At 39.2% G+C, this 26,375-nt stretch overlaps 3 protein-coding genes across 19 annotated transcripts in view; 2 read left to right on the forward strand and 1 right to left on the reverse strand.

Moving 5' to 3' along the window:
- Nucleotides 1-8,196, forward strand: part of meltf (melanotransferrin) — an 11,355-nt gene extending 3,159 nt beyond the window's left edge. Inside the window, exons 3-16 of the mRNA XM_072683004.1 lie at nt 1,015-1,114; nt 1,383-1,571; nt 1,694-1,838; nt 2,580-2,647; nt 2,747-2,931; nt 3,403-3,568; nt 3,905-4,056; nt 4,154-4,250; nt 5,573-5,767; nt 5,888-6,041; nt 6,165-6,232; nt 6,329-6,516; nt 7,431-7,623; nt 7,916-8,196. Coding sequence (XP_072539105.1) covers nt 1,015-1,114; nt 1,383-1,571; nt 1,694-1,838; nt 2,580-2,647; nt 2,747-2,931; nt 3,403-3,568; nt 3,905-4,056; nt 4,154-4,250; nt 5,573-5,767; nt 5,888-6,041; nt 6,165-6,232; nt 6,329-6,516; nt 7,431-7,623; nt 7,916-7,983 — 1,968 coding nt within the window. The 3' untranslated portion in view covers nt 7,984-8,196. The remainder of the gene's footprint in view (nt 1-1,014; nt 1,115-1,382; nt 1,572-1,693; nt 1,839-2,579; nt 2,648-2,746; nt 2,932-3,402; nt 3,569-3,904; nt 4,057-4,153; nt 4,251-5,572; nt 5,768-5,887; nt 6,042-6,164; nt 6,233-6,328; nt 6,517-7,430; nt 7,624-7,915) is intronic.
- Nucleotides 8,197-10,786: 2,590 nt separating this feature from the next.
- lrrc40 (leucine rich repeat containing 40) lies at nt 10,787-20,024 on the forward strand. Its single transcript, XM_072684217.1, has 15 exons — nt 10,787-11,022; nt 11,999-12,180; nt 12,265-12,338; nt 12,440-12,569; nt 12,739-12,862; nt 12,942-13,084; nt 13,381-13,553; nt 14,234-14,324; nt 14,405-14,450; nt 14,582-14,690; nt 15,230-15,337; nt 15,423-15,533; nt 15,623-15,700; nt 18,568-18,753; nt 19,664-20,024. The coding sequence occupies exons 1-15, from the start codon at nt 10,878-10,880 to the stop codon at nt 19,767-19,769; spliced, it is 1,806 nt and encodes a 601-aa protein (XP_072540318.1). The 5' UTR covers nt 10,787-10,877; the 3' UTR covers nt 19,770-20,024.
- A 437-nt stretch (nt 20,025-20,461) lies between these two features.
- lrrc7 (leucine rich repeat containing 7) overlaps nt 20,462-26,375 on the reverse strand; it is a 154,517-nt gene continuing 148,603 nt past the window's right edge. For 7 of the 17 annotated variants that reach the window (XM_072684202.1, XM_072684201.1, XM_072684200.1 and 4 more), the window contains 3 exons: nt 26,053-26,289; nt 24,994-25,086; nt 22,891-24,131 (listed from right to left, as the gene is read on the reverse strand). In XM_072684202.1, the coding sequence (XP_072540303.1) occupies nt 23,748-24,131; nt 24,994-25,086; nt 26,053-26,289 (714 nt within the window). In that variant the 3' untranslated portion in view covers nt 22,891-23,747. The other 10 variants (XM_072684214.1, XM_072684207.1, XM_072684216.1 and 7 more) reach the window with 7 other exon arrangements.

Below are 26,375 nucleotides of genomic sequence, written 5' to 3' on the forward strand. Positions count from 1 at the left end.
GAAATTGTGAATAATATCTATCTGTAGTTTTCTTTGTCTTCCTGTTTTCTCTGAAGTTATTACATCATCTTTTTGCAAATTTACATTTTCGGCATTTGGCTTACACTCTTACCCAGAACGATTTATATGTGAATCATGTTATGCAGGTTGGTGTTGTGTAGTGTAGTGTTGGGAGTCTTGCCCAAGGACTCTTCTTGGCCTGGTGTGCTTGCCTGGCCAGAGAATCTGAAGTTTATGTGCTTGTCTCCTCTTTTTTAAATCCTTTTGGCCTGGCCTAAATTAAATGACAAGGCTCCAAATGAAATGTCTGAATAGCAGTTAAATAGTCCTGGAGCTAAACAAACAGGACAGAGTGACAAAGTTACAAAATCACTACTGTGCAAACATCTAATGCAGCCATGGAAATTAAGCCATGGATAAAATTATTTAGCAGTAGTGTGTTTTGCCTGTAAAACAAAAAATGAAAAAAAATTAACCCAGTAAAACATAATGTCATTAGAACATGTTAGAAAACACACATTTGTGTTTACATATGTGAACATAAATACAGTAAAAGTAAAGATTTCTTGTTAGTCAGTAAGGTTGCTATATGTATGGTAGAAGAACACAGGCTGTTCTGCTGAACTTCAGTCCCGGTATGGATTTGTTCAGTTCTACCAGCATCTCACCTGCTCTACTTTAATAAAAGAGACAGACTGATTAGATATTGGATGATATTTCTAATACTGAATTACATTGAGAAGACATTTGGAAATGGGTAAGCAAGCACACATTATCACTCATTAAATCACAATGTATTTTATTTATTTATTTATTTATTTTTTGGTTAATCAGCATTTATTCAGTTTTTTTGTTCTGTATAAATACACACTTGCTGCTATGATAAATAGCTTTACATATCATTTCTCTGATGACTGTACAGTACATGTCTAAGTGAGTGGTTACTACCCACACCTACAAATAATAAGAAAATGCTGAAAACATCTTTGTAAAGGCCTCTGCTTTGTTTCTTAGAAAAATGAGGCAGATGCATTTTCCACCAGTGCCAGAGGCATATATGAAATTGGGAAACAAGCTACATTCAAAATTGCAGCAGGAGAGTCCAGTTCTGACGGTAAGACATTTATTTATTTATTTATGATTTAACCTTTAAGTATAATTTTGTCATGCTGCACAGGTGGCAGTTTTATGTGATCACCCAGATGTTCTTTCTATCCGATGTCTGACTTTGAAGAGCTGATAAGTGACCTAATTGTTGAGATAACTTAATCTTAATCTGCATTTAAGATTGCTTGGTGCAATGCTGTCTTATCTTTGGATATTATGCGTTCAGTGTTCATCTAGATATCCACTCCCATAGCAGTGAACTCTTTGCCTTGTAGGAGAAGAAGGAACAACTTACTACGCAGTGGCTGTGGTGAAAAAGACTAACACGGCCATCAACATCAACAACCTGAAGGGAAAGAAGTCCTGCCACACGGGCATTGGTCGCACAGCCGGCTGGAACATGCCCTTAGGCTATTTGATTGACAGCGGAAAGATGTCCGTTATGGGCTGTAACGTAGCACAAGGTAAGGTGATCTTGTCGTCTCATCTGTGAATCACTGTTATTTTGGATGCTGAATGTGGCTTTGGGGAACTTTCATTACAGCTAACAGCGAAAAAAACAATGTGCTTTCTTGTGGATGTCCAGGGGTTGCAGATTTCTTTAATGGTAGTTGCATACCTGGAGCCACAGACGCGGCCCTGTGCCAGCTCTGTGCAGGAGATGGTTCTGGAGGCCATAAGTGTGAGGCGAGCAATAATGAGAAGTACTACGCGTACAATGGAGCCTTCAGGTAATCCTGTTTTTTAAACCTTTATAAAACTACACTATGATTATTTTTCTGCCTTGTAAAAAAATAAGACCGTCTGATGTAAGTTGATTTCATTAAAGTTAAAAATTCATGCTTAATGAATTGGCCCTTCAGTCAACATTTAGACCATAAGTGCCATTTGAACACCAACAGGAAGTTAGTTCCACCGTCTTGGTGCCAGGGTAAAAAATTGTCTAGATGCTTGCCTTCTATACATTTTGAGAGATATAGAGGCAAGCCAAGCTATGCTTGAAGCTCAGAGGGCTCTTGGTACAGATTGGGGTTTGCTCATTGCCATTTCTGGCTTTGTAGGCCTGTGGCTGCTACAGGAAGCCTATGAAGAGACGAGTGACATGGCTGAATTTAAGAATGTACAAGTCGTGTCACTATGTTCTGGGTCAGTTGCAAAAGACTGATGGCCTGATGGCACAAATAGGAAGATAAGCCATGAGCCTGCATTACTTTATGCTAAATAAATGAATACAGTGATTCATGAATTCACTCGCAGAAGCACTCATCAAGAAGCGTGTTTGGCCAAGATGCCTACAGCACACTGTACATGGCCCTTATTGATAAATCAAGCGCAAATTACAGCGAGTAGAAAGATATACGGCTCACAATGTGTTTTTCAAAGGCCAGTGATGGATACATTGTGTATATTATGTAGTCCTATCAGATTCTGATAGCATGTCAGTCCACACAGTGATAGATTTTTCTTCGCAGGTGCCTGGTTGACGATGCAGGAGATGTAGCCTTCATTAAACACACCACTGTTAGTGAAAACACTGATGGTAAGCATGGTGTTTTTGGTATGATCTGCAACCATACTAACCTTTAAAAGCAAGAGTGCCTGAGAGTAATACAGTCCTAACAAGAAAACTAAATTGTAGGTAACGGGGACCAGTGGGCCCAGGGCCTCCGCTCTGAAGACTATGAGTTGCTGTGCCCAGATGGAACTCGCAGCGCTGTGTCAGGTTACAGACTTTGTAATCTGGCCAGAGTGCCATCGAGAGGAATTGTGGTGCGCAAAGACATTGATAGCTCTGTGGTGTACGTCATGCTCAGGGAGGGGCTGGTAAGAACCCATGCAAAGTCATACACATTTTTATGAATAGTTTATTTCATGTATAGGGAAACAATATTTAAAGCAACATTATGCAGCCATGTAACTTTGGTGAAGTGGGCAGAAAAAAATGCTCACGACAACTAAGTAACGCTGCCTAACCCGAGTCATATTTGTGGACACCCTGTAACATTGCTCTGCTGCTTCAGTCCACATGATTTTTCGCTTTTAGTGACTGTTCTGTATCTCTTAGCTTGAAAGTGTGCCCTTTAGGGGTGTCTCAAAGTGTGAATTTCAACTGTAGGGGGAGCCCAAGAGCAAGATATACAATATTTTCTGCATAATGCTGCTTTAAACACAGAACTCTTTTATGTCCTGGTTGCCATTAATGAGGACAGAGCTCTGGCACATAACTAGGTATGAATAACTGTGGAGTGAACTGAATTTCCTGAGTGAATGGAGTTGTGTTGTATTTCTCTACAGCAAAAGTCTGGCTTTAATCTGTTCTCCTCTGTGGCCTACAACGGAGATAACCTGTTGTTTAGTGACAGCTCAACCAAGTTTATCCCTGCTGGAAGTGAAGACTATATTCAGTGGATGGGTCAGCGGTACTACAACATATTGAAAGCTATGGACTGCTCACCTGCTGGTTAGCTGCCCTCTCTTCATCTTTATTAATGTTAATTAATGTTAAATATTAATATTAAATTTAACTGAATTGTAATTCTTATGTAGGTTCAATTACTTACTTCCTTAAATTATACATTGCATATTACATAAAGCTTGTATTGAACATTTTTTTAGCCTAGATTTTAGTTACAGAGTATGTGGGGAAATGTGAGGTTTTTGTTCATGGTGAGGGGACACACATTTTGAGATAATGGTCACTAAATAGGCACAGTATACCTACCTATCCAGACACCACTACACCACTGCTTGTATACGGTTGAACGCTTACACTAATATTGCGTCTGTGTGTTTGTAGATGTACCTCAGTATCTTCAGTGGTGTGTGCTGTCTCAGGGAGAACAGCAGAAGTGCGCAGACATGGCTGTAGCCTTCCAGAGGAAAGGACTGATTCCCTACATCAGATGCGTTTTTGGAAAATCTGTGGATGACTGCTTGAAGAAAATACAGGTGAACAGCAAAATACCAAACATGCTACTTTTCACAATTCCTGTGTCCTTATTGTACAGTGTATCACACATTGTCCACTAATGCATTTATTTTACAGAACAAAGAGGCAGATGCCATCAATATTGATGGAGGATACATCTATACAGCAGGGAAGACATTTGGCCTAGTGCCTGCTGCTGGTGAAAGCTACACAGGTTAGAGCCTAATCAAGTGTAATTATATCTTTTTGCTGGAATAAGATACAGTGAAAATAGTCTGTGTAACCTCTTTCTGCAGACTCCCTACTGGCCATTCCACCAGTAAAATGGAAGATATTTTTTCTTATTATAATTAAATTAAATATTCTGTTCTGTAAATGTTATCCGATTAAGTGAAATTACTCCGGCAATTTTGAAAAATGTTCAGCTAACACCAAAAATAGGTCTGTCTGTGTCAGTAATATAATACAGTAGTAATCAAGTTGATTACTAATTATTTTGCTGATTATTTAAACAAATGTAAAAATAATAAAGCATGCATAGTCTTACAAATCTTCCTTAATGCTTTAGAGGAAGAGAAAAAAGTTTGTAACTTTTGATGAAAAACAATGTATATACTGTATGTTATGCCTGATAATTGTGTTTTTTTATTCATTTGACATGAAATATTATTATACATTAAGTACATGGAAAATGGTAAACCAAATAACCCCCCCACCACCACCCCAAAAAAAGATGTAATTTGATTTAATTCTCATCTAATTTGAGCAGATTTCAAAATCTAATACATTTCATGAAGAAAAACTAATAGAAATGGTTAAAATAATAATAATAAATCAATTATATATATATATTAGGGTTGTTAGTATGGGTTCCCAAACCGCCGTTTTGGTGGTCGCAGTCATATAGAAGACGGTTAGCGATAAGTTATAGATGAAGCATCCACATGGCTGACAAAGAAGGAATGTACATAAATTTAGCCTTGACTCACCTGCCCCTCTCCCTCTCATCCACATTTGACTTCCTATTATTTCTTTATTCTTTATTACACTGTTGTATTTTTAACTGAAAAAAAAAACAAAAAACGTTGCGTTTCACTGACATGTTGGCTTTTTGCCATCTTATTTTAGTTTGTGAATTTATTAACTCAGCACTGCAGTGTCACTGACATAGTGGTGGGGTGTGTTTTGCACTGGTACGAGTGGATCAGACACAGCAGTGCTGCTGGTGTTATTAAAATGGACAGTGAGTGTTAAAACAAGGAGATGGTATTAATGTTACGGCTGATTGTTGTGTGTGTATTAATGTATATAAGCCTTATGTATACGAGGCAAGACTGTTTTGAACTCTCAAAGGGAAGTTACAATAAGTGCTGCACATGAACAAGTTAATTTGACAGTTGAGTGTAATTAACATGCATTGTGTGACCGTCTAATCAAATGGAAGTATTGACTTGTTTACTGTGTCCAACCACGAAAAGCACCTTGAACTTGTGATATATGATGAACCTTAGACCAGCTTGCCTCTTGCTTTTGTAGAAGATAATGATGGCAGTATCTATTATGCGGTGGCTGTGGTAAAGAAGAGCAACAGAGACATCCAGAGATTCAGTGATCTGAAGGGTCGGATGTCCTGTCACACAGGCTACGGCAGGACTGCTGGCTGGAACATTCCTATGGCCACGCTCAAAGAGAAAGGCCTTATCAGTCCACAGCAATGCAAAGTTGCCCAAGGTCAGTAAATAGTCTTTCCCTTTGTGTCAGTAATGCAGTGATTAATTGCAAGGTCATCTAATTTGTGGAGTTATCAGCGGCAGTGTTGGTGAGTGTCAGTGTGTGAATTATGTCCACTAGCTGCTGGAGACTTTTTCAAAGGGAGTTGTGTACCGGGTGCCAACGAGCCTGGTTTTCCAAGTAACCTCTGCTCACAGTGTATTGGAGACTCCAGTGGTCAGAACAAGTGTGTTAAAGGTCAGGATCTGTATGATGGCTACAACGGAGCCTTCAGGTAACTTTACTGACACAGTGTTACTTATTGACTTTTTAGCGTGTTTGTGGACGTTTTACTTTATTTGCTGCCTAATGTGGACAAATTTGGGTGATGGTGAAATAAGATCTCTGTATTTTACAGGTGTTTGGTTCAAGGATCAGGACAGATTGCCTTTGTGAAACATTCTACAGTTTTCCAGAACACTGATGGTAGATCCCTCTAAGCACTTTCTTTAGTTGGAATGTGTTCTAACAAAAAACAAAAATGAACATCCTTCAGTATATTAAAAGTTGTTTATTCTTCAGGGAATAATTTGGATCCATGGGCCATCAACCTGAACTCTAAAGAGTTCCAGCTGCTGTGTCCTCAGGAGTCTCGTGCTGAGGTCACTCAGTATAAACAGTGTAATCTTGCCCGTGTTCCTTCCCATGCTGTGATGGTACGGGCCGACACCAACCCACACATCATCTTTGGCCTTTTGGACAAAGCCCAGGTAGGCAGTTACTGTAATATGATGACACAGGTGACAGTGAACTACAAACATTTCAAGACAAGACAACTTGAAATGCTCAGACCGTTTTAGATATTAATTTATCATTAATCATTATCAGTTTGCCAGCAATCTCGTTTCGCAGAAACGTCTCTTAAGTCTTTACCTGGGGAAAAAACAAGAGTGTTGGTTTCTATACAATGTGTGGCTAATTCTCAGTAATTGACAACAAATTTTGCAACATTAAATTTTAATTCAGTTTCAGTTGTTTTTTGGTGTCACTTACTTGAATGAGCAGATAAAAGATTGTGTTTTACTTAGTCAGTGACACTGCAACTTATATGGTAACGCTGTAAATGACTTGGAACAAGTCATAGTTAAGAAGTCATAGTTAAGAAGTCCTTTCATAGTTAAGAAGCTAATACCAGTACTACTACTAGATTACTTGATCAAAATGGATTGGTTAAAAAATCTGCAGGTTCATATTTCGTGTTAGTTTGCAATTTGAATGACAATCAGGGCATCCACAGCTCAATATTGTGTTTATGAAGTTAAAACAAGGTACATCATAAATAATATGCCACCTGAACATTTATTGTTTAGCTTTCAGAATTTCAGAATTTGCAGAGACATTCAGCTCTCTCTTGCCTGATGGACACACATTTCTGTCCCTGTAGTTACTGAATAATACACCTAAGTTGTGTAATACACTTTTCTGTTTTAAGGGGGTCTGTTTGTATTGCTTGGAATTTAAATTAGCAACAAAAAAAAACAAAACCATTATTAAAATCAGTAAATTATGAAATTATAATCAGTTGTTGAAAATGATCTTCTACCTTGGAAAACAGTGGAAAATCTGTTTGAGTTAATATCACCCGCCTCTGATATTTAGATCTTGGGGTTTTCTTATCTTTCAGACATTTTTTGGGGTAAACTCGGCCTCTGACTTCAAGATGTTCGACTCAAGTAAATATGAGGGATCAGACCTAATCTTCAAAGATTCCACAGTAAGCATAATTGGCGTCGGAGACAAAAAGACCTATGAGGAATGGCTCGGACAGCAATACGTTGAAGCCCTTGTGGCCATGGAGTGCACATCCTCTGCAGCAGGTAAGCTACCATACTTATTACAAGTCTCCACGTATTACACTGTATGTCCAAACGTATCCAGACACTATTGTTGGCCAGAATGTGAATCAGTGCTGGTGCTGCGCAACCTAGATTGATAAACCACTGCTGCTGGTGTAGTGTACAGCTAGTGTACAGCTAGTGTACAGCTTTTAATTGGATGAGCAGGTGTCTACAAATCTTTGGGCATACAGTGCATCTCATGTGCACCATTAGACCCCGAGTGTCAGTGTGTTAGTGATGATTGTGTATGCTTTTGTTTGTCTTTCTGCAGCACTGTCTTCAATCACACTGCTGCTGGTGACCAGCATGTCCATCCTCTTCTCCCTTTTGGCTGTGTAGAAGCCCTGCCAACTATCCAAGGCTAAATCAGCTAATTCTGAAGTGGCCTGTTCTTTCTTTGTACATCTATGCTTTCGATCAGGCTTCAAAACACATTCATCTAACATCACTGTAAAATCCTAAGCTACTGTAAGTTCAAAATGCAATCTGCATACAACTCGAAATGGAGTGGACCATTCACATATTTGAAACGATTGCTTGCACAAAATAAAATTGTTAGAGACATGTTTTAGATTAGCCTTTTACAGCCAATTTAGAAACCTCTTTAGGGGAGGGTATGTTGATAATGGCACCAGGTCTCAATGCTACAAATATAAATGACGCGCATACTGTGATGAAGCTCATGGTCAGCCTAAATCAAACAAATCGAAAGCTTTTGAATTTCTGGATTATAATATAAGACAATATAATATGAGTCTACCAGGATAAAAGTGAACAAAGCACTATATGGAAGTTCTAGAGATCAGATGTCACAGATCTGTTTTTGCTGGTGGTCAATGACAGTGATAAGGACTGAATGTGTGCAATTCCAGGTTCACTGTATTTAAAAAGTCGTCGACATGTATAATTACCACAGTGATCATATTACTGAGGGCAATAGCCATATCAGTGCATATGCTTTGCCTGTTACATATTTATTATGTGTCAATGTGTCAGTAATTGTACCTTGTACCTTTTTATTCTTTTACCACTTCAGAATTGATAGTAAATTAGGATTATGATTGTACAACAAATTCAGCTCTGTGAAAAATGAGTTAAGCAGATGTAATTCATATAATTTCACATTTTTGCTGCACTGATATTCCTGTCTTTTTTTTTACCGTCATTTGATCTTTGCTATAGCATGTACTCTTCAGAAAAACACATATTTTAAGCTGAATTTACACCAGCCCCTACTTTTCTGTCTCTACTCTATTCCTAGTAGTGCGTTCCCGGTAGATCCCTGGATAGATTTATTGCCCTCCACTGAACATGCTTTGTATTGTCTTGCACTATTCATTGTATTTAATAGAAGTATGATATCTGCCTTTCATTATTTGTAATTTGTCTGTTTTTTTTTTTTTACACCTGTTAGAAATCTATTTTTATACGATGTTCAGATACCATATCAGTGTATATGTACTGAGACATTGATGTCTTACATTAATGGTTGCTTTGTTTTATAGCGATTTCTTCATTGAAATGATTGAGATGTAACTAATATTTAGTTGCCAGGCCAGTGCGTCTGCTGAAGTATTATTACATGTTGCCCAAATCGGGTTCTTTTTTCTGTTCTTTCAATAAACAGGCATAGCAGTTTTTGTCATTGCTGTCTTTGTTAACTTTTCAACCAGGACTCCTCGACTAATACTATTAACATTTGATGTAATATTACTACATAATCCTTAATATTTAAGTTTGCATTAATAATGCAAGCTTAGGTTTAACTGAACACAGAGAATAAACCTCCTAACACAGAGAAATGAACAACTCCTCAAACATTAAAGGTCATAATAGAGAAGAAACTGCATGGCTATCAGCTGTCTTGTCAAAGTGTCAAGGTTCAGGCTAGCAAAGTCCAAGAAAGAAAAACTGGATATCTGATAAGCAGAGACTGTGTAATGCATAGTAAGTGTGTACAGTATACTTATAGTCACTCTGTGGGCTGAATTAAGGTGATCCTAGTTCAGCAATCTTACACCAAGCCTTTAGATTAAAGTAGCGCTTGGGTTTAATCTGTATTTTTCCCAATAGCATAGTAAAGCAGTACCATCAGCTGTTTTTGCATGTTTGCGTAATTCAAACACTATAATGTTGTTGTGAGGCTGTATTGTAGAGGAATTTATTTACAGTGATGGTAATGGAAACTAACCATGTTTTATTAAATAATGTAAAATGACCAATATATCTACACACCGTGGTAATGGCAGCAGCACCATCTGCTGGGCAGGACGGACACCGCTTTTAAGGGTAATCTCACATTTACAGTTTTTCCATTTCTCCATAATTCAATCACTGAGATGAAAACAAAGTCACTCACACTGTTTGATGAGTAAGCATTGTAGAGACATTTATTTACAGTGGTGGTGACAGGAACCAGCTATGTAGCCATTTTACTGACTATCCAGATTGACCAGTGGATGCAAATGTAATGTAATGGTAATGGTAAAATTCTTGTAATTTTGCTTTTAATTAGTAAGTTCATAGAAATAAGCAGATCTTGATAGGAAAGTACATATTTTTTCCATTCTTTCATAAATGTAAATAAATTAATTAATAAAAAAAATAGAAAAAAAAAAAAAAAAAAAATATATATATATATATATATATATATATATATATATATATATTTATTTTAATTTTTTTATATATATATTTATTTATTTTTTTTTTCTATTTTTTAAAATTAATTAATTTATTTAAATTTATGAAAGAATGGAAAAAATATGTACTTTCCTATAAAGATATATATATATATATATATATATATATATATATATATATATATATATATTCCTATCTGTATTTATTGTTGTAAGTAATTATTTGTCCTTTATTATTTTATTTTAATTTTCTTTCTGTTCAAATATAATTAATTTGTTTGTTTTATGTTATTGATTAAGTTTTTTTTTTGCTTTCATTTTTTTCTGGATTTTTTTTACTCCTTTTCTTCACATGCTTTTATTTATTTTTTATTTATATTTATGTATATGTATTTAAATGTATTTCTTGCTACTCTTAACTTTCTCCATTCTTGTAGTTTCTTGTCGTTGGACTTTTAATATAAAGTGGGCGCTGTTGTGCTTGTTGCTGTTGACTTCACCCTCTGCTCCTCCGGTCTTCATGCGGCTGTAAGCCCGCAGCTCTCCCGCGTTCAGCGCTCCCACATTCATCCCACATTCAGCACCGATTTCATGTCTCGTTTTAAGAGGGGAGGAGGAGTGGACTCCAGGGCAGGATTCAGGCAGGAAAAGGAGGAATGTCCTGTACCGTCTGGACTGCTGAAGTCCGCCAGAAAGAGCGGGCAGCTCAATCTGTCTGGGCGCGGTCTGACCGAAGGTAAAACCCACAGACCCGTTGGACTGATAGCAGTTCAGTTAGCAACGCCGGGCTTCTCGTGTCTCCTGTCGGAGCTGGGCTTAATGTGTTGAATTAGCTTAACTAGCTAGCATTTAGGCTACCTTAGCAGCAGCAGTAGCAGCAGCAGTAGCAGTGTACCTGCAGTAGCCTGGCTAACGTTACCTACTCTAACTAGCCACCAGTCGATGTGGCTTCACTGTTGTGGATTAAAAATGAGCGGTTTTGTTGATACATTTTGGCACTGCTCTGTTTTACCATTGCAGCCGCTGAGGAGACTTCTCTGAGTGTCTCTGAGTGTCTCTGAGTGTCTCTGAGTGTCTCTAATCGCTTGCAGCACCTAGCTACACTCATTCATTGCAGGAGTCTAGAGCTGGGCAATATGACAGTGTTTTAAATTTTACTGTCTTGATGCACAATATACTTCTCTAAGCATCTCGAGGAGACTGTTACTGCCTAATAAACACTGATCAGCTGCAGGTTTCATTACTACCAGTGCAATCAGACTGGTGTAATCAGATGAAGAGCAGCAGATGTCGAATAAAGATCACTGTACTCAGTCCAGGAGAGTATCTGAACAGTAGTTTTTAAGAATCTGTCGATACTGATGAATATAATCTGTGATCACATTTATCATGATAAGCATTGTGTCGCAAAAAATGTCTTAAAATATTGTGATAAAGTATTTTTACCATATCGGCCAGCCCTATTGGAGTCTCAACTGCTTTATTGAGGTGTAATTGCTGTTGTTCAATATTTTACTGCATGTCCTCCAAAATGAACTAAACAATTCTCTGATGGAACCATGGCTCCGAGGACAGGAACCCCGCTGTAGAGACTTGAAGTTGGAGAAGAGGAGATTTATTAAATAAAACAGTAAAAGCTTCTGAATTTCTGTCTAGTGCTATTCAAAATGATATAACGTAGCTACCAATAACCCCTCAAATCTTCACATTAGTTCCCCAGAGTGTATGGAGGCTGAACGTTGACCCACCTGAGGAAGCCAAGCAGGACTTGTCTTTCTCATCGTCAGACCGATGGTGGGAACAGGCGGATTTAACCAAGCTGCTGCTCTCCTCCAACAAGCTGGAATCACTCTCTGAAGATGTCAGACTTCTACCTGCCTTAGTTGTCTTGGATGTAAGTTGCTTTACAGCCATTAGACAGTGTATATGAATTGACAAGGCCTGTGTGTGAACTGTTTGTGTGAATGAACTTTTTCAGATTCATGACAATCAGCTCAGAACACTACCAGCGAGTATTGGCGAGTTGGAGCAGTTACAGAAACTCAACCTGAGGTAGTCATGCCGAGTGGTTTGTTTGTTTGTTTGTTTTTAATGTAAAGAAGCTGTCTGTAGAAATGTGCCCTGAAGATAACACTAGCTGTTGTTCTGTCTAGTCATAATAAGCTGACAGAACTGCCTTTGGAGCTGTGGAATCTTACAAACCTGCGATGTCTCCATCTCCAGCAGAATCTACTCGAACAACTACCAGCAGCTTTAGGACAGTTATGTCATTTGGAGGACCTCGTGAGTATATCTGGGGGGGCGGGTTTGGGGATGAAATGCAGTGCCATTATTTACTTTTATTTATTATTATTATTATTTTTAATTATTTACCTTTTAATCAGTTGATCATTTTTGTTTGTTTGTTTGTTTGTTTGTTTTTTTACTGGCTTTTCGAACCGATTGTCTAAAGGATCTCTCCAACAACAAATTAATCACTGTACCGGACAGCCTGTCGAACCTCAACAACCTTCTAAAGCTTAATCTGTCCTTCAACAGTTTGAAGAGTCTGCCGCCTGCAATCAGTGAAATGAAGAGTAAGTGTCAGCACAGCTGTGCCCGCTTTAGTTGATGTTATGGGGAGGGGGTAGATGCTAAATTGTCTTCCTCCAATAGACTTGAGAATGCTGGACTGCTCTCGAAATCACTTGGAGAGTGTGCCGCCCAGTCTGGCCCAGATGGCTTCTCTTGAACAGCTGTACTTGAGGCACAACAAACTGCGCTTCCTCCCGGAGCTGCCCTCCTGCAAAACTCTAAAGGTATGTAGAGAATTTCAATGCCATGAAAGATGTGAAAAGGTCCCAAACCTGTCTGTAGGAAAGCTGCGGAGATTAGTTTGTAGGATAATGTGAGAAATATGTTGTAAACATGTAAGTAAGGGGGGGGGGGTGCAAAATTATAATTTATAGCTTTAAGAAATTTTCACAAAACAAATATAAATATAAACCAGGATCAAAGTGTCCGAACTTTAACTGGAAAGACACTTAGCTTGTGTTCTTAATGTAGGTAAAGGCTCTGAACAGTGTTTTCTTTTGCATCATTCGTTTCTGTCCAGGAGCTTCATTGTGGTAATAATCAGATCGAGGTGTTGGAGGCAGCACACCTAAAGCACCTTAGCGCTCTAAGTGTTCTGGAGCTGAGAGATAACAAGGTGAAGAGTCTTCCTGAGGAAATAACTCTACTGCAAGGCCTGCAGCGCCTGGATCTTACTAACAATGACATCAGCAGGTGCCAGACATATTCCTTCACATGTTTAGTCAACCCCCACTGTGTTTCGTGCATGTTTTCATTTGATTACCCAGCCCATTCATTTCACATACTCTAGCAGCTTGAAATTAAATTCTGTTTACAGCAGCAGCTGGAGGCACCTGTTAAGGACATTTGCTTTGCCCGTACATTTTTAGTCAGAGTAAAAGTGGTGTCCATTCCTGCTGAAGTGCACTCACCCAGCACTTTATTAAGAACATTAATACTGGGTTGGGCCTTCCTTCGCTCTAAAAACGGCCTTTCCTTCACAAGATGTTGGCAGTATTCCTTTCTGGGATATTCTGGTCATGTTGGCATGATTGACTTCTCAGGAGTTCAATCCTTCTGTGAATCTACTACTACATTCAGAAGGAGTTCTATTGGATTGAGATCTGGAACACTGTAGGATTGATTGTCATGTTCAAGAAACCAGTTTGAGAACTTTTGCATTTGTAACATGGTGCATTATCATGCTGCCGTAGCCGTTAGTAGAGGGTAACATCTAGCCATGAAGGGAAGCACATGGGCAGCAGCAATACATAAATATGCTGTGGCATTCATCAGCGTTCCCCACACCTGAATGAGGAGGTGCTCAGTGAGTGTAAATATGGAATCCAGTGGGTGATTTCTGCCTATTTTCTGTCCCCCGCTGTGTGGAACAGTATACCCTGTGGTCTTGGCACCTTGCCTAAGCTTACATCTCTGGCCCTGGAGGGCAATCCACTGAGGACGATCCGCAGAGACCTCCTAACCGTAAGTTCTACATTGAACGACATTAAAGTTACAGATGGCTGCTGAGCTGAAAGCTTATATGTACTGTGCATGTATTTCAGAAAGGCACCAGTGAGCTCTTGAAATATCTTCGAAGCCGAATACAAGGTACACGCATGACACCTACATGAAACCATGCAATTCACAATACCCTCACATTATACACACGAAGAGGAGAGACGTTTTCTTCCTCTGTGTTAAAAACAGACTGTGTTTTGTCATGTTGTGTAATATTATAGAGGAGCCAGATGGGAACCCCAAAGATGAGCCCAAAACAGCGATGACTCTCCCTAGCCAGGCCAGGATCAATGTGCATGCCATCAAAACACTTAAAACATTAGACTACAGGTACATCTTTTATATGATCTCTGAATATTTACCCAACCCAAATCGTCCTCACCTGATCCTTCTACGTCAGTGGTCTCCAACCCTCCTCCTAGAGAGCTTCCTTCTTGCAGGTTTCAACTCCAACACACCTCATTCAGCCAATCAGTCAGCTAATGTGTCTAACGTCAGTAATTAGTTGGATGAAATTGGGGGAGATTTAGGACTGGGTCCTAAGTTTGTGGGAAGGTAGCTTTCAGTGGTTGGAGACCACTGTCCTAATTATTGCCCGTAAAAGGGCTTGATTAGCTAAACACATGCATACACTTGGTAATAACTCTTCTGTAATTTCTGTTGTATTCATTTTAATAATATATGCATTAAAGTGCTCTAATCCTATCTTTATATGTATAATATTACTGTATATAATACATAATGCATGATATTTTCAACAGTAGTGTATATTTGTGTTAAATGATCACACACATTCACATTTCCTTGACAATAAAGTTAATAAACACTATTAGACACTAAACACTAGTTTCTTCTGATTTTATTTGCAGTGAAAAACAAGAGGCGGCCATACCTGATGATGTGTTTGATGCAGTCAGTGACAGTCCTGTTTCCAATGTGAACTTCAGCAAGAACCAGCTGACCGAAGTACCATCCAGGTATGGCTGAATGTTGGCAGTGCTGACCATTCGTATGGGTTTTTGTGTACTTGCAAGTAAATGAATAAATGCCCTGTTTCTGTAGGATTCTGGAGCTGAAAGACACTCTAGCAGACATCAATCTTGGGTTTAATAAGATTTCTGCACTTCCGGTCGGGTTTTCCGAACTACAGCAGCTTGTACATGTAGACCTCAGGTAACCCTGATCATGCTGGTCAGAACTCACTTCAGGCAATTTACCAGGCAGAATTGCACTAATGTCCAGCAACTTGATTTTCTCCTCAGAAATAATCTTTTGACATCACTGCCACTGGAACTGGAAGCTCTTAACAAGTTGCGAAGCATTATATTGTCTTTTAATAGGTAAGTTTTAAAACCACTGTTTCTCCAGTCCTGGCATGAACATGCATAAATCATTTTTTTTTATTTTATTACAAGCTGAATTGGTTTTGCTAGATGAACAAATGCTGTTCCACATTCCCAGACCTAGTCAGTTTTGTACTTAGTTAAAAAAAAAAAAAAAAAATAGAATGCTTCAGTTAAATCAAATATAGTACAGATACATACACTATATTGCCAAAGGATTTCACTCACCCATCCAAATCATTGACTTCAGGTGTTCCAATTAATTCCATTGCCACAGGTGTATAAAACCAAGCACCTAGGCTTAAAGACTGCTTCTACAGACATTAGTGAAAGGATAGGTTGCTCTCAGTGAATTCCAGTGTAGTACCGTGATCGGATGGCACCTGTGCAAGTCTAGTCGTGAAATGGTCTCGCTACTAAATATTCCACAGTCAACTGTCAGTGGTTTTATAAGAAGATGGAAGTGATTGGGAGCGACAGCAACTCGGCCACAAAGTGGTAGGCCACCGAAAATGACGGAGCGGGGTCAGCGGATGCTGAGGTGCATTGTGCGCAGAGGTCGCCAACTTTCTGCAGAGTCAATCACTGTAGACCCCCAAACTTCATGTGGCCTTCAGATTAGCTCAAGAACAGTGCATAGAGAGCTTCATGGAATGGGTTTCCATGGCCGAGCAGCTGCATCCAAGCCTTACACCTCACCAAACGATATGCAAAGCAAAAGATGCAGTGGTGTAAAGCACGCAGCCACTGGACCCTAGAGCAGTGGAGACGTGTTCTCTGGAGTGATGAATCCTGCTTTTCCGTCTGGCAATCTGATGGGTGAGTTTGGGTTTGGGCGGTTGCCAGGAGAACGGCATTTGCCTGACTGCATTGTGCCAAGTGTAAAGTTTGGTGGAGGGGGGATTATGGTTTAGTGTTTTCAGGAGTTTGGTTTGGCCTCTTAGTTCAGTGAAAGGAAGATTTTGGTCATTTCATGCTCTCAACTTTGCGGGAACAGTTTGGAGATGCCCCCTTCAGAGTCCTGACCTCAACCCGATAGAACACATTTGGGATGAATTAGAGCAGAGACTGCAAGCCAGACCTTCTCGTCCAACATCAGGGTCTGACCTCGCTTCAGGAAGATTGGTCAAAGATTCCCATGACAAGTTGCGAACACACTCCTAAACCTTGTGGAAAGCCTTCCCAGAAGAGTTGAAGCTGTTATAGCTGCAAAGGGTGCCCTGACCTCATATTAAACCCTATGGATTAAGAATGGGATGTCACTCAAGTTTATGTGCGTGCCAAGGCAGGCGAGCGAATACTTTTGGCAATATTGTGTACCAGTGTAATGGGGACAGAAATGCATTAAACATCTTGTGTAAGAATTTCTTCTGTAAGAATTTCAAATAGTCGGACAGGCGCCCCTTTCACCATCTCCACGTTTTATGTTTGACCTATTCTATGATAGATTTCTACAATACAGTTCATTTTTGCCTCAAACATCTACACAGTCACCAATAATTGCAAAGTAAAAATGCTATTTTATAATAACATTAAAAAAGTTATTTAGTTGCATTTCTGTTCACACCTTTAGCCTAATACTTGGTTGATGCACCTTTGGCTGCGTTTACAACTTCTAGACCTTTTGGGAAAGAAGTTATGAGCTTGGCACACACTTGTTTCTGGACATTTCTGCCCATTCCTTTTGGCATATCCTTGCAAGCTCTGTCAGACTGAATGGGGAGCGTCAGAACACAGCCATATTCAGCTCCTTCCACAGATGTTCAAATGGATTCAGGTCTGGGCTGTGGCTGGACCACTCAAGGACATTTCCAGACTTTCTCTGAAGCTACTCCTTTGTTCTCTTGGCTGTGTGCGTCGAGTCGTCGTCATGTTGAAAGGTAAACCTTCGCCTCAGTCTGAGGTAAAAAGCCCTGAGAACATTTTCTTTAAGGATCTCAATGTACTTGGCTGCAGCCATCTTTCCCTCCATCCCTTGCCATGCTTCACTGTAGGGATGGATTTAGCCAGGTAATGAACGCTGCCTAAAAGCCAAAAAGTTCGTTGGTTTCCTTAGACCAGAAAATCTTGTTTCTTATGGTTCAATAGTCCTCTAGGTGACTTTTGGCAAACTTCAAGTGAGCGGTCATGTGCCTTTTACTAAGGAGTGGTTTCCATCTGGCCTCTCTACCATAAAGGATGGATATGATTTGTGGAGTGCTGCCTGGATGGTTGATCTACTGAAAGGTTGTCCTATTTCCACAAGGATACGCTGATACGCTGTCTCGGGTTCCTGCTCACCTCCCTGGCCAAGGTCTAGGAAGATTCTTGGTGTTTCAGACTTCTTCCATTAAAGAATGATGGTAGCCACTGTGCTCTTTGGGACCTGTAAAGCTGTAGCAATTTCTCTGTACCCTTCTCCAGATATATGCCTGTTTTTGAGGTCTGCAGATAATTGCTTTGACCCCTCCAATATACACTGTTCACTGTGGGACCTTAAATAGGCAACGTTGGCAATCCTCATCATGTCCAATCAGTTGAATTTACCACAGGTGGGATCTAGTTAGGTTAGGTAGAAACATTTCAAGCGGTATCAGTGGAAACAAAATGCTCTTCTGCTCACTTTTGGTGGTCATATCAAAGGGTCTGCTTTTACTTTGTCACTGTGGGCTGTTTTGTGTAGAATGATGTGACAAAAAGTGAACTCAATCTTATTGTAAAAGTAATGTAATAACATGGAGATGGTGGAAGGGATGTGTAGGCTTTCCGGCTTGACTATATATTCAGATATATTCAGTGATACTGAAGATTGACTCCACTGCCCTTTACTTTGACACACAGTTCGGAATGGCCTTTAATCCTGTTGCCACTTTACAATTGCATAGATTTAAGGCTTTCCCGGATGTGCTGTACCGCATCTCAACCCTGGAGACCGTTTTAATCAGCAACAATCAAGTTGGAGGCATTGATCCTATCCGTCTTAAGAAGCTGGACAGACTGTCCACTCTGGACCTACAGAACAATGACATCATGCAGGTGCCACCTGAGCTCGGCAACTGTACCAGTTTGAGGTATGAATTACAGAGATCTGCACACATACTTTGTAGAGCACAGTTTAAGCATCAAATATTTCAGTAGACTGTCAGTCAGAAAAGTAATAGCCTTATATGTAAGATCATTTTAAAGCTGTTTGAGCAGGGTGATGCACTGGGAAAGATTGCTTTCCTTAATGCCATGCTAGTTGGCAGGAACACCTGGCAGATTGCACTGTTGTAGAAAAACAGAAGAGGCAGTGTGTTCCAAAATTGAATTACGTAATTGCAGAGGCATCATCAAGCAGGATTAACTGATTTTTCTTGTGTGTGAAATGCTGCCAGTCAGCCTTTTCCACTCCGTTCCTCAGTGAAACAATTCCAAATTAAGGTGTCACTGTAAAAAGAAGGTAGATGTATTCATTCCAAAATATCTTACTACAGCTCTGAACAGCTTCTACACTTCTCTTAAGTACAGCTTTGTCTTTGCAGTGTTGGTGAAAGAAACCAGTTCATGTCTACTCCAATAATTAAAGCCATTTTATTTAAAATCCAAAATTCTGAGAGAATTTCTGTTTTTCTCTGGTTTTGCCTTTCAGCTTCTTACATGTAACTGTCTGCCATGCACATATTTTTAACAATGCATTTAAGACCAAAACCTTGTCCCACAACTGAGACTGTTTCTCTAGAATTTCACATTTTTCATCAAACCAATCTTAATGATTTCATTATTCAGACATCTTTTAAAATTCATATAAAAAAGGACAATACAGCCAATGTCAGCCTTGATGTCTTGTTTAATAATAATCCTCCATCCTTAAGCTCTTCCTTCAAGATTGTGTAGCATGAAGCACTAAAATACACTTCTTTTAACTTTCAAGTGTTGTGGTCTATAAAAGGTGCTGTATGTCGTGGGAATCGTCTCTCACCTCTGCTCTCTGCTGGACAGGGCTCTGATGCTTGATGGAAATCCTTTCCGTAATCCGAGAGCTGCAATTGTAGCTAAAGGAACAGATGCCCTCCTCGAGTATCTCCGAAGCCGTATTCCCACATGAAATTACATGACATCCTGACTATCACTGCCATATACTTCACCACAAAACTAATTCTGCAGGAAGACACTTTCCTTAACACTTTCCTCTGAACTGTGCCATAAAACTACATTTCACTCAGTGTTTATTAGGAATGTGCTTGCTATGTTTTTTAAATGGCCTTAATTCGAATGCCCCCACACATTATTTCTTTGAAGAAGAAACGCTTACTCACTTTGTACTTTCTGACCAATCAAACAATAAATCATACTGCAGTGATGCTCCACTCTTTAATCATGTTAGCATCTGTCCGTCTGAGAGAGAGGCTGAATCAAGACTAGATTAAGCCTTTGTTGATGATTAGCCTCTGCTGATGACCTTTAGGGCTGTATTAGGCTGAGTATTGGACTAAACTGCAATGTCACGTTCCTTTTAGGCTTGGGCTTAATCTGGGTTTGGGGCATCAGTCCTTTAGGTTTTCTGAAGCCGGATTTTAGCTTTGAACTAGAGCCCAATTGCATGATGTAATTTAGCATTTGTGTCCAGAAAAATGGAACCGAACCCTGTAGAGATTTGGTTATTTTTGGTTATTTTGTAGCTTCTGGAGTTACTGAACCTGTTGATGTGATGGTCTATAGTATAGATGCAAGATCTAGTTTTAATAGTTTCATTTGTGCACTACTGTGTCTTAAAAAGGATGAGGGAATGACAAGTAGTAACAATAGTGACTTTTTATTTGTACAATAAAGACTTTCATACATTATTCAAAACACCTCTTAGATACTGAAAAAAATTCTGTACTCCCAAAGCCGAAAATGGCTCCGTTATTTGCTGCACAGCTTTGAAATTTTTTAGGTTTTGGTTTTTTATTATTAAAATTTATCTTAAATATGTACAGATAGCATCTGCAAAATGCATTCTAGACACAGAATATATACGTCATCAATTACATTGTGTTAATTCCGAAAAAAATAGGAAGGAGTAAACTTGCGTGTGCAAATAAACCGTGATAAATTGTCACTTAATCTGTTTAACTAAACGGAATAATTGTATTATTCTATATATATAATTTTTCAGTACTTTTTGCACAAAAATGAAACAGCATTCAAGTCCAGTAAGTCTTCATACTGCAGAAAGCTTTGAGTACATTCACAATCTATAGGAATAAATTATTTCAATGTTTTCATTCACAATTATGTACATCAATACTGCAATTAGACTGAATAGTACCATATATTGGATTTTATATTCAATAGGATTTTAAACACATACAAAAATGACCATCTGTATATCCATATACATATATGTTTGACACAAATTCACAATTACTGTAGAAATAAGTTTGTTTCTAGAGTGTTCTCTCGTGTTTCTAAATACTCTTTTCCATACAGTTTTTGTATCTTTATAAAATCTCACAATTTGAGCAAAGCTAAGTATATCAATATATTATAAATAATTACTGAAAACATTTAGTAAAAATAATATTATCAAATGCTCTGTCACAATAGTATTATATCAATTAACGGTCATCCAAACTTTAGCTTGTTATAGAAGTAAATTTCTTTTTGAAGTAAAATATGGTTGGGGGGGATTTTGGAGGGGGGGCTCTCAGTCTTAGTTTTGCTCAAAACTGTCCCACCTAATGCTACATTTGTATACATTATTTTGGATATGCCCAGGGCACACAGGCTGTGTTAATATCTCTTAAGGTACACTGTGGTACCAGTTGTCACGATGATTTGTTTCCAGGTGGAGTCTGCTTTGATTTTTAAAGTTCCAAACATAAATAAAAATACTTCAAGTGACGTAAAGCAACTAAACGTTCAATAAAAAACACCATGTCCCCTAATAACTTTCTTAATAAGACCATTTTAAAAAGTGAAAGCATGCTCTAAACATTAAAGATCCTCATGGATATCTATTATGTAATGATGTGAATTCCTTTGTTCATAGTGATTCAAAAAACCTTAAAGCAGGAGAACATCAACAAAGCCTTGAAAGATATGGAATGAACATTCCTTTATATAAAACCTACAAAATGGAACACACAGGCTGAGGATGAAATGAATGACTTTCACCCCTGGTGGACTTCTGTTACATGTCCAGTTAAAACAGTGTTATTATTAATATTAATAAGTACAAGAAAGTGTGAAAATGCTCATGTTCTCAACATGGCAAAAGAATGTTGAGGGTTTCTTTTAGCCGGTCTGAAATGAAAAAGGGATATATTTTTTTTCTCAGTATTGTTAAGTCTCTACACTGGCCAACAGAGGGCAGTGCTGAGGAGTCACAGCGAGAACAATACTGCTTTTGGATTCTTTTCTGCCGTTTGATTTGTGCAAAACTCCTATGAGAGCCACACAATCCAACACCACACCCAATGCAGTAGCAGAGGGCTGCGTTATAAATCAATTCAAGAATTATCTGAAATGAAGTGAAGGGTCAGCGGGGGAAATAAGAAACCTTTCCAAATGGTACCCACAAAAAAAAAGAAAAAAAAGAAAGAAAAAACAACTAAAAATTGAAATAATATCAGAAAACTGTCTTTCATTCACATTCTCCTCTCTGGCCACATTACATTTTTACTAGTAAATGTATATATTTACACAAGGCATTTACAGAGTTGAGGCAGTGTCATGATGAAGAAATGTCCTTAAAAGCGGATGTGCTTTCATGCTCCAAGATCCAAATGAAAAGCTGCTTGGAAAAATAGGTACAAAATAATAGGCGATATAAATAAGCAGAAAAACGCACCCACCTACAGCCACAGGCTGAGAGATAGAAAGGAATTCCAACCACACCAGTGTAAGATTTCAGCACATATGTATACGCATAAGCCATATGTAACATTATTAGATAGCTTCTCTATTGTACATTTGGCACTAGTATTTCGCCATTGGTCCAGCAATTGGCAAAACTGTTCCTAGATAAAAACATGATGTACAAGTTCCTGTGTTCCTTTATTTATTATTTTTTGTTGTTGTTTTTTTTTCTTTTTTTTCTGAGCAAGAAGTCAGTGTTATAAAAATATTTACATTGTGCTCTCCCTTAAAATGATCAAGTCCACAGCTTTCGGGAAACTCTTCAGAAGAGACACGGCCGTTTCGTGTTCGATGTGTAAAAAACTATGTCCATTGGCCTGCAATGCAAGAATGAAGCAGAGGATGAACAGAGGGCACTGAGGGAAGCAAGCTGGGGCGGGGAGAGGCAGGGCGGCACGGGAGGGCTGGGAACAGGCCTAGCTCAGAGAGGATAAAGAGACATACACTGTCAGGGAAAGATCAAAAAGAAGAACCAGAGAGATGCACACAGGTAGAAGAGGTCATGCTGTAAAAAGGAGAGAAAGGTGGAGAGAAGCTGGTCTTTGGAGAAATCTGCTCCTCAGCTAACTCTGTGGATCTGTGGAGAGAGCAGAGAGGGGACCCGCTTTCTGCAGGCTACGGCGTGGGCGAGTGAGGCTCCTAGGGGCACACATTTAAAGCGACACTGATAATCAAAGACAGCCCAATAACTATCGGGCCCTTTCGAGTCCCATACAGTTATGTAGGCAGACAAGGCCTGGCTTGCTGATGTAGGGTGGCAAAGCCGAGCGCTTAAAGTTTGATAATGATATATGACAAACAAAATAGTTCGAATGGGACACTGGAACTGCGCTGTATTCACCGACCACAGCTGCGTGTGCAGGCTGTTAATTTTTCATACTTTACACCTTGTTGCTTTTCTACTTCTCTAGCCTGGGGGCGGCTGAATCGCGCGCTATCCAAGGCTCTTCAAACGAAAGCGTTTAAGGTGGTCCCTGAGTAATACTAACATACTATAAAATTCCATCTCTATTAATACGCGTTAGACCAGATTCAATCTCTGTTTCTGAGGCAGAGTTAGAAAGATAGGAGGAAAAGATGAGGGAGAGGATTTTAAGGACCACATATTCACGGTTTTAGAATTCCGATTGCTTCATAATTTCTCATGCCATAAAAGCACTGGGAAAAAAAAGAAAAGCTATCAAATTGTGGAAGTAAAAGTACTACAAGTAGACACGTTGCAGCTCGAGATGACAGAACAGCCATAGGCTGCCCTCAAGAGGACTGACAGGCCAGTAAAGCATGTCAAGCTTTGACAGACGTCAAAACAGAAGACCATGCTCACTAGGTTGACACACACACACGCACACATACATACATACATACATACATACGTACATACATACACACCCCAGACACAAAATGCCACATGCAAAGCCCTCTGCTGGCAGCGTGGCACACGCTGTCGCACACTTGCCGGACAACATGTGGTGATGGAGAAGAGTGTTACCTTCAGAATTTTGTCCCCCGGTTGAAGAGCACTGGAGGCGGGTCCATCAGGCTGTACCCTAGTAACAAAGATACCCTATAAGTCAAAAGTGATATGAGGTTAGGAATCACATGGTGGTGATGGTTTAGAATCTTTGCCTTTCAAGCTGGATTTATTTCCCCGTTTCCAAAGATTATAGCCATAGACTGCAGTATGTAGGTAGTAAGTATGTAAGCTTTTAGGTCTGGAATTAGCCTTACAGAGTAATGTGTATTTGTGTTTTAAAAAACATATATAAAAAATGTATTGATTTAATGCTGAATGAACTGCTACTGTGTACATGGCAAGGCAGAGATTATAAAGCATACAACGTCTATACCAGATGTGTGACCCGACAGTATGCCTCATGTTAACCCACATTACTGGTACCGCATACTGTGAGTCCACCAAACTCTACATGACGTCATTTCTTCAGGCACGACAAGGATCCAGCCTCCCGGAAGATTCCCAGAATGTTCAGTACAACGCAGATGAACTTAGAACTAAAGTTTAATATGTCGTAGGTAAAGAAACTGTACAGCATATTTACAACATATACAATACTGATTATTAAACATGAAAAAAAACATAATACAACAAATACAAGATGCTCATTATCTCCTAAACATCATCTACAGTGTAATACTAAACTTTACTGACTGTAACAAGCCATGAAGAGGTTAACAGGTAATGCGGCCAGCTGGTGTGAAATCTTGTGCATTGCAGTAGCTCATGTTTCCATGGAAACTCTAAGGCGAGCTCTACAATCTCTCTCACTAAAGTGTAATCTGTTAGCATTGAAAATGAGAACTGTATGGACCAAACGTCCCTCTAAATGAATGGTTTCTGCTCTAAGCTGATGAGAAATGCCAGAAATAGTGAGTTCTGTGTTTGTTACCAAGGGAGAAAACTGTCTTACCATGTCCGAGGGCTTGAAGGGGTTCCCCTGCCCACTGATTCCCCCTGAGATACTGAAACCAAGGCCAGGATTTTTCTCAATCCGAACACAAAACTACAAACAAGTAGATAACAGTAACGATGTGGTGTCATGTGTCTGATATAAAGTTACTGTAATTATGATTTACACTATGTGTAAATGAATGACTATAATTAGCATGTTTTACTGCAGTACGTTGTTCCCTGGTTTATACCTTAGCATCTGCAACAGTACTGTGCAAAGGTCACTTTCATCATTCAGTCATTAGTTAAATGTGTATAATATCTATAAATGTATAAGAACACATAATATAATACCAGATGTTTCGGGATTTAGTTTCTTCATCCTTTACTTGCATTACAGCTTCCATTATTTAAAACATCTGATCTTAGATCTGATCTTAGACTCACTCCTTTACACACATCCAAAGTTTATTCTTAAAGCAGTGTCTGCTTGTAAAGATCCATATAATCCCAAACACGTTCAATGAAGTTGAAGTGTGGAAGTCTGGGGTGGTCAGTCCATTGTTCTGAAAACTTCACATCCTTTCAGACCCACAGTGTTGAACCTTCTTCTGGAGAGAATCTCAAAAACACCTAAGGGTTGTTTTTCAGATCTGAAGAGAGAGCAGAGCTTGATTTTCTTCTCTCTCTCAAAGATGAAAGCTAATAAGTGCTGTTTGTTCCAATGGGGGAGGTTTTGGTGGTCTACCAAGACTTGTTAGGAGATCCATTTTTACTTCTATCTTTTCAGCAGTTTTGGAAACTCTAAAATCTGCTGAAAAAATGAAGAACTTGGCTGTTTTGACTAGAAATGACTAAAATTATGGCTAATCTGTGACTTTTGCACAGTACTGTACAACAAAATATTTTGATATATTTAATATATCAAATATGTATTTATATAGTGAGAGCAACATTATACGATGCAAGGATCCTGTATGTGTGCGTGTGCTACCATTAATGAGAGTAAGTATATATTTTATCTGAATATATTGTATCTGCACCACAGTCACTGAGAATGAGACAGCAAGCTCATTACCTGCTCCTGAAAGCCGTCCATGCTCTTCTGGCCTTTAGTCTGGATGAAACAGCGGGCGCTTTGCGGCCTGGGACTGGTGCTCGTGATGGGCATGGGCAGAGGAGACTGGTACTGCTGGATGGACACCTTGTTCATGGCTCCTTCGTACTGCTGGTCTCGAGTCGCTCGGTGAGGTGGGGTGGCCGAGGCTGAGGTCACCATCATGCCCTGCTGTTGGTGAGGATGCTGGGCGGCGGCCTGCAGAGAATTATCACACAAAACAAACAGCAAGCTGTGAAGACACAGGTGGACGTAAGGAGCTTCAACGTTACAGCAGGAAAAAC

This window comes from Salminus brasiliensis, chromosome 7 (assembly GCF_030463535.1).
Source record: "Salminus brasiliensis chromosome 7, fSalBra1.hap2, whole genome shotgun sequence".
Lineage (NCBI taxonomy): Eukaryota > Metazoa > Chordata > Actinopteri > Characiformes > Bryconidae > Salminus > Salminus brasiliensis.

Coding starts and splice junctions, on each gene's coding strand:
- lrrc40 (XM_072684217.1), top strand. CDS start 10,878: ATGTCTCGTTTTAAGAGGGGAGGAGGAGTGGACTCCAGGGCAGGATTC. Junction 12,863..12,941: donor TGCAATCAGTGAAATGAAGA/GTAAGTGTCAGC, acceptor TTCCTCCAATAG/ACTTGAGAATGCTGGACTGC. Junction 13,085..13,380: donor CCTCCTGCAAAACTCTAAAG/GTATGTAGAGAA, acceptor GTTTCTGTCCAG/GAGCTTCATTGTGGTAATAA.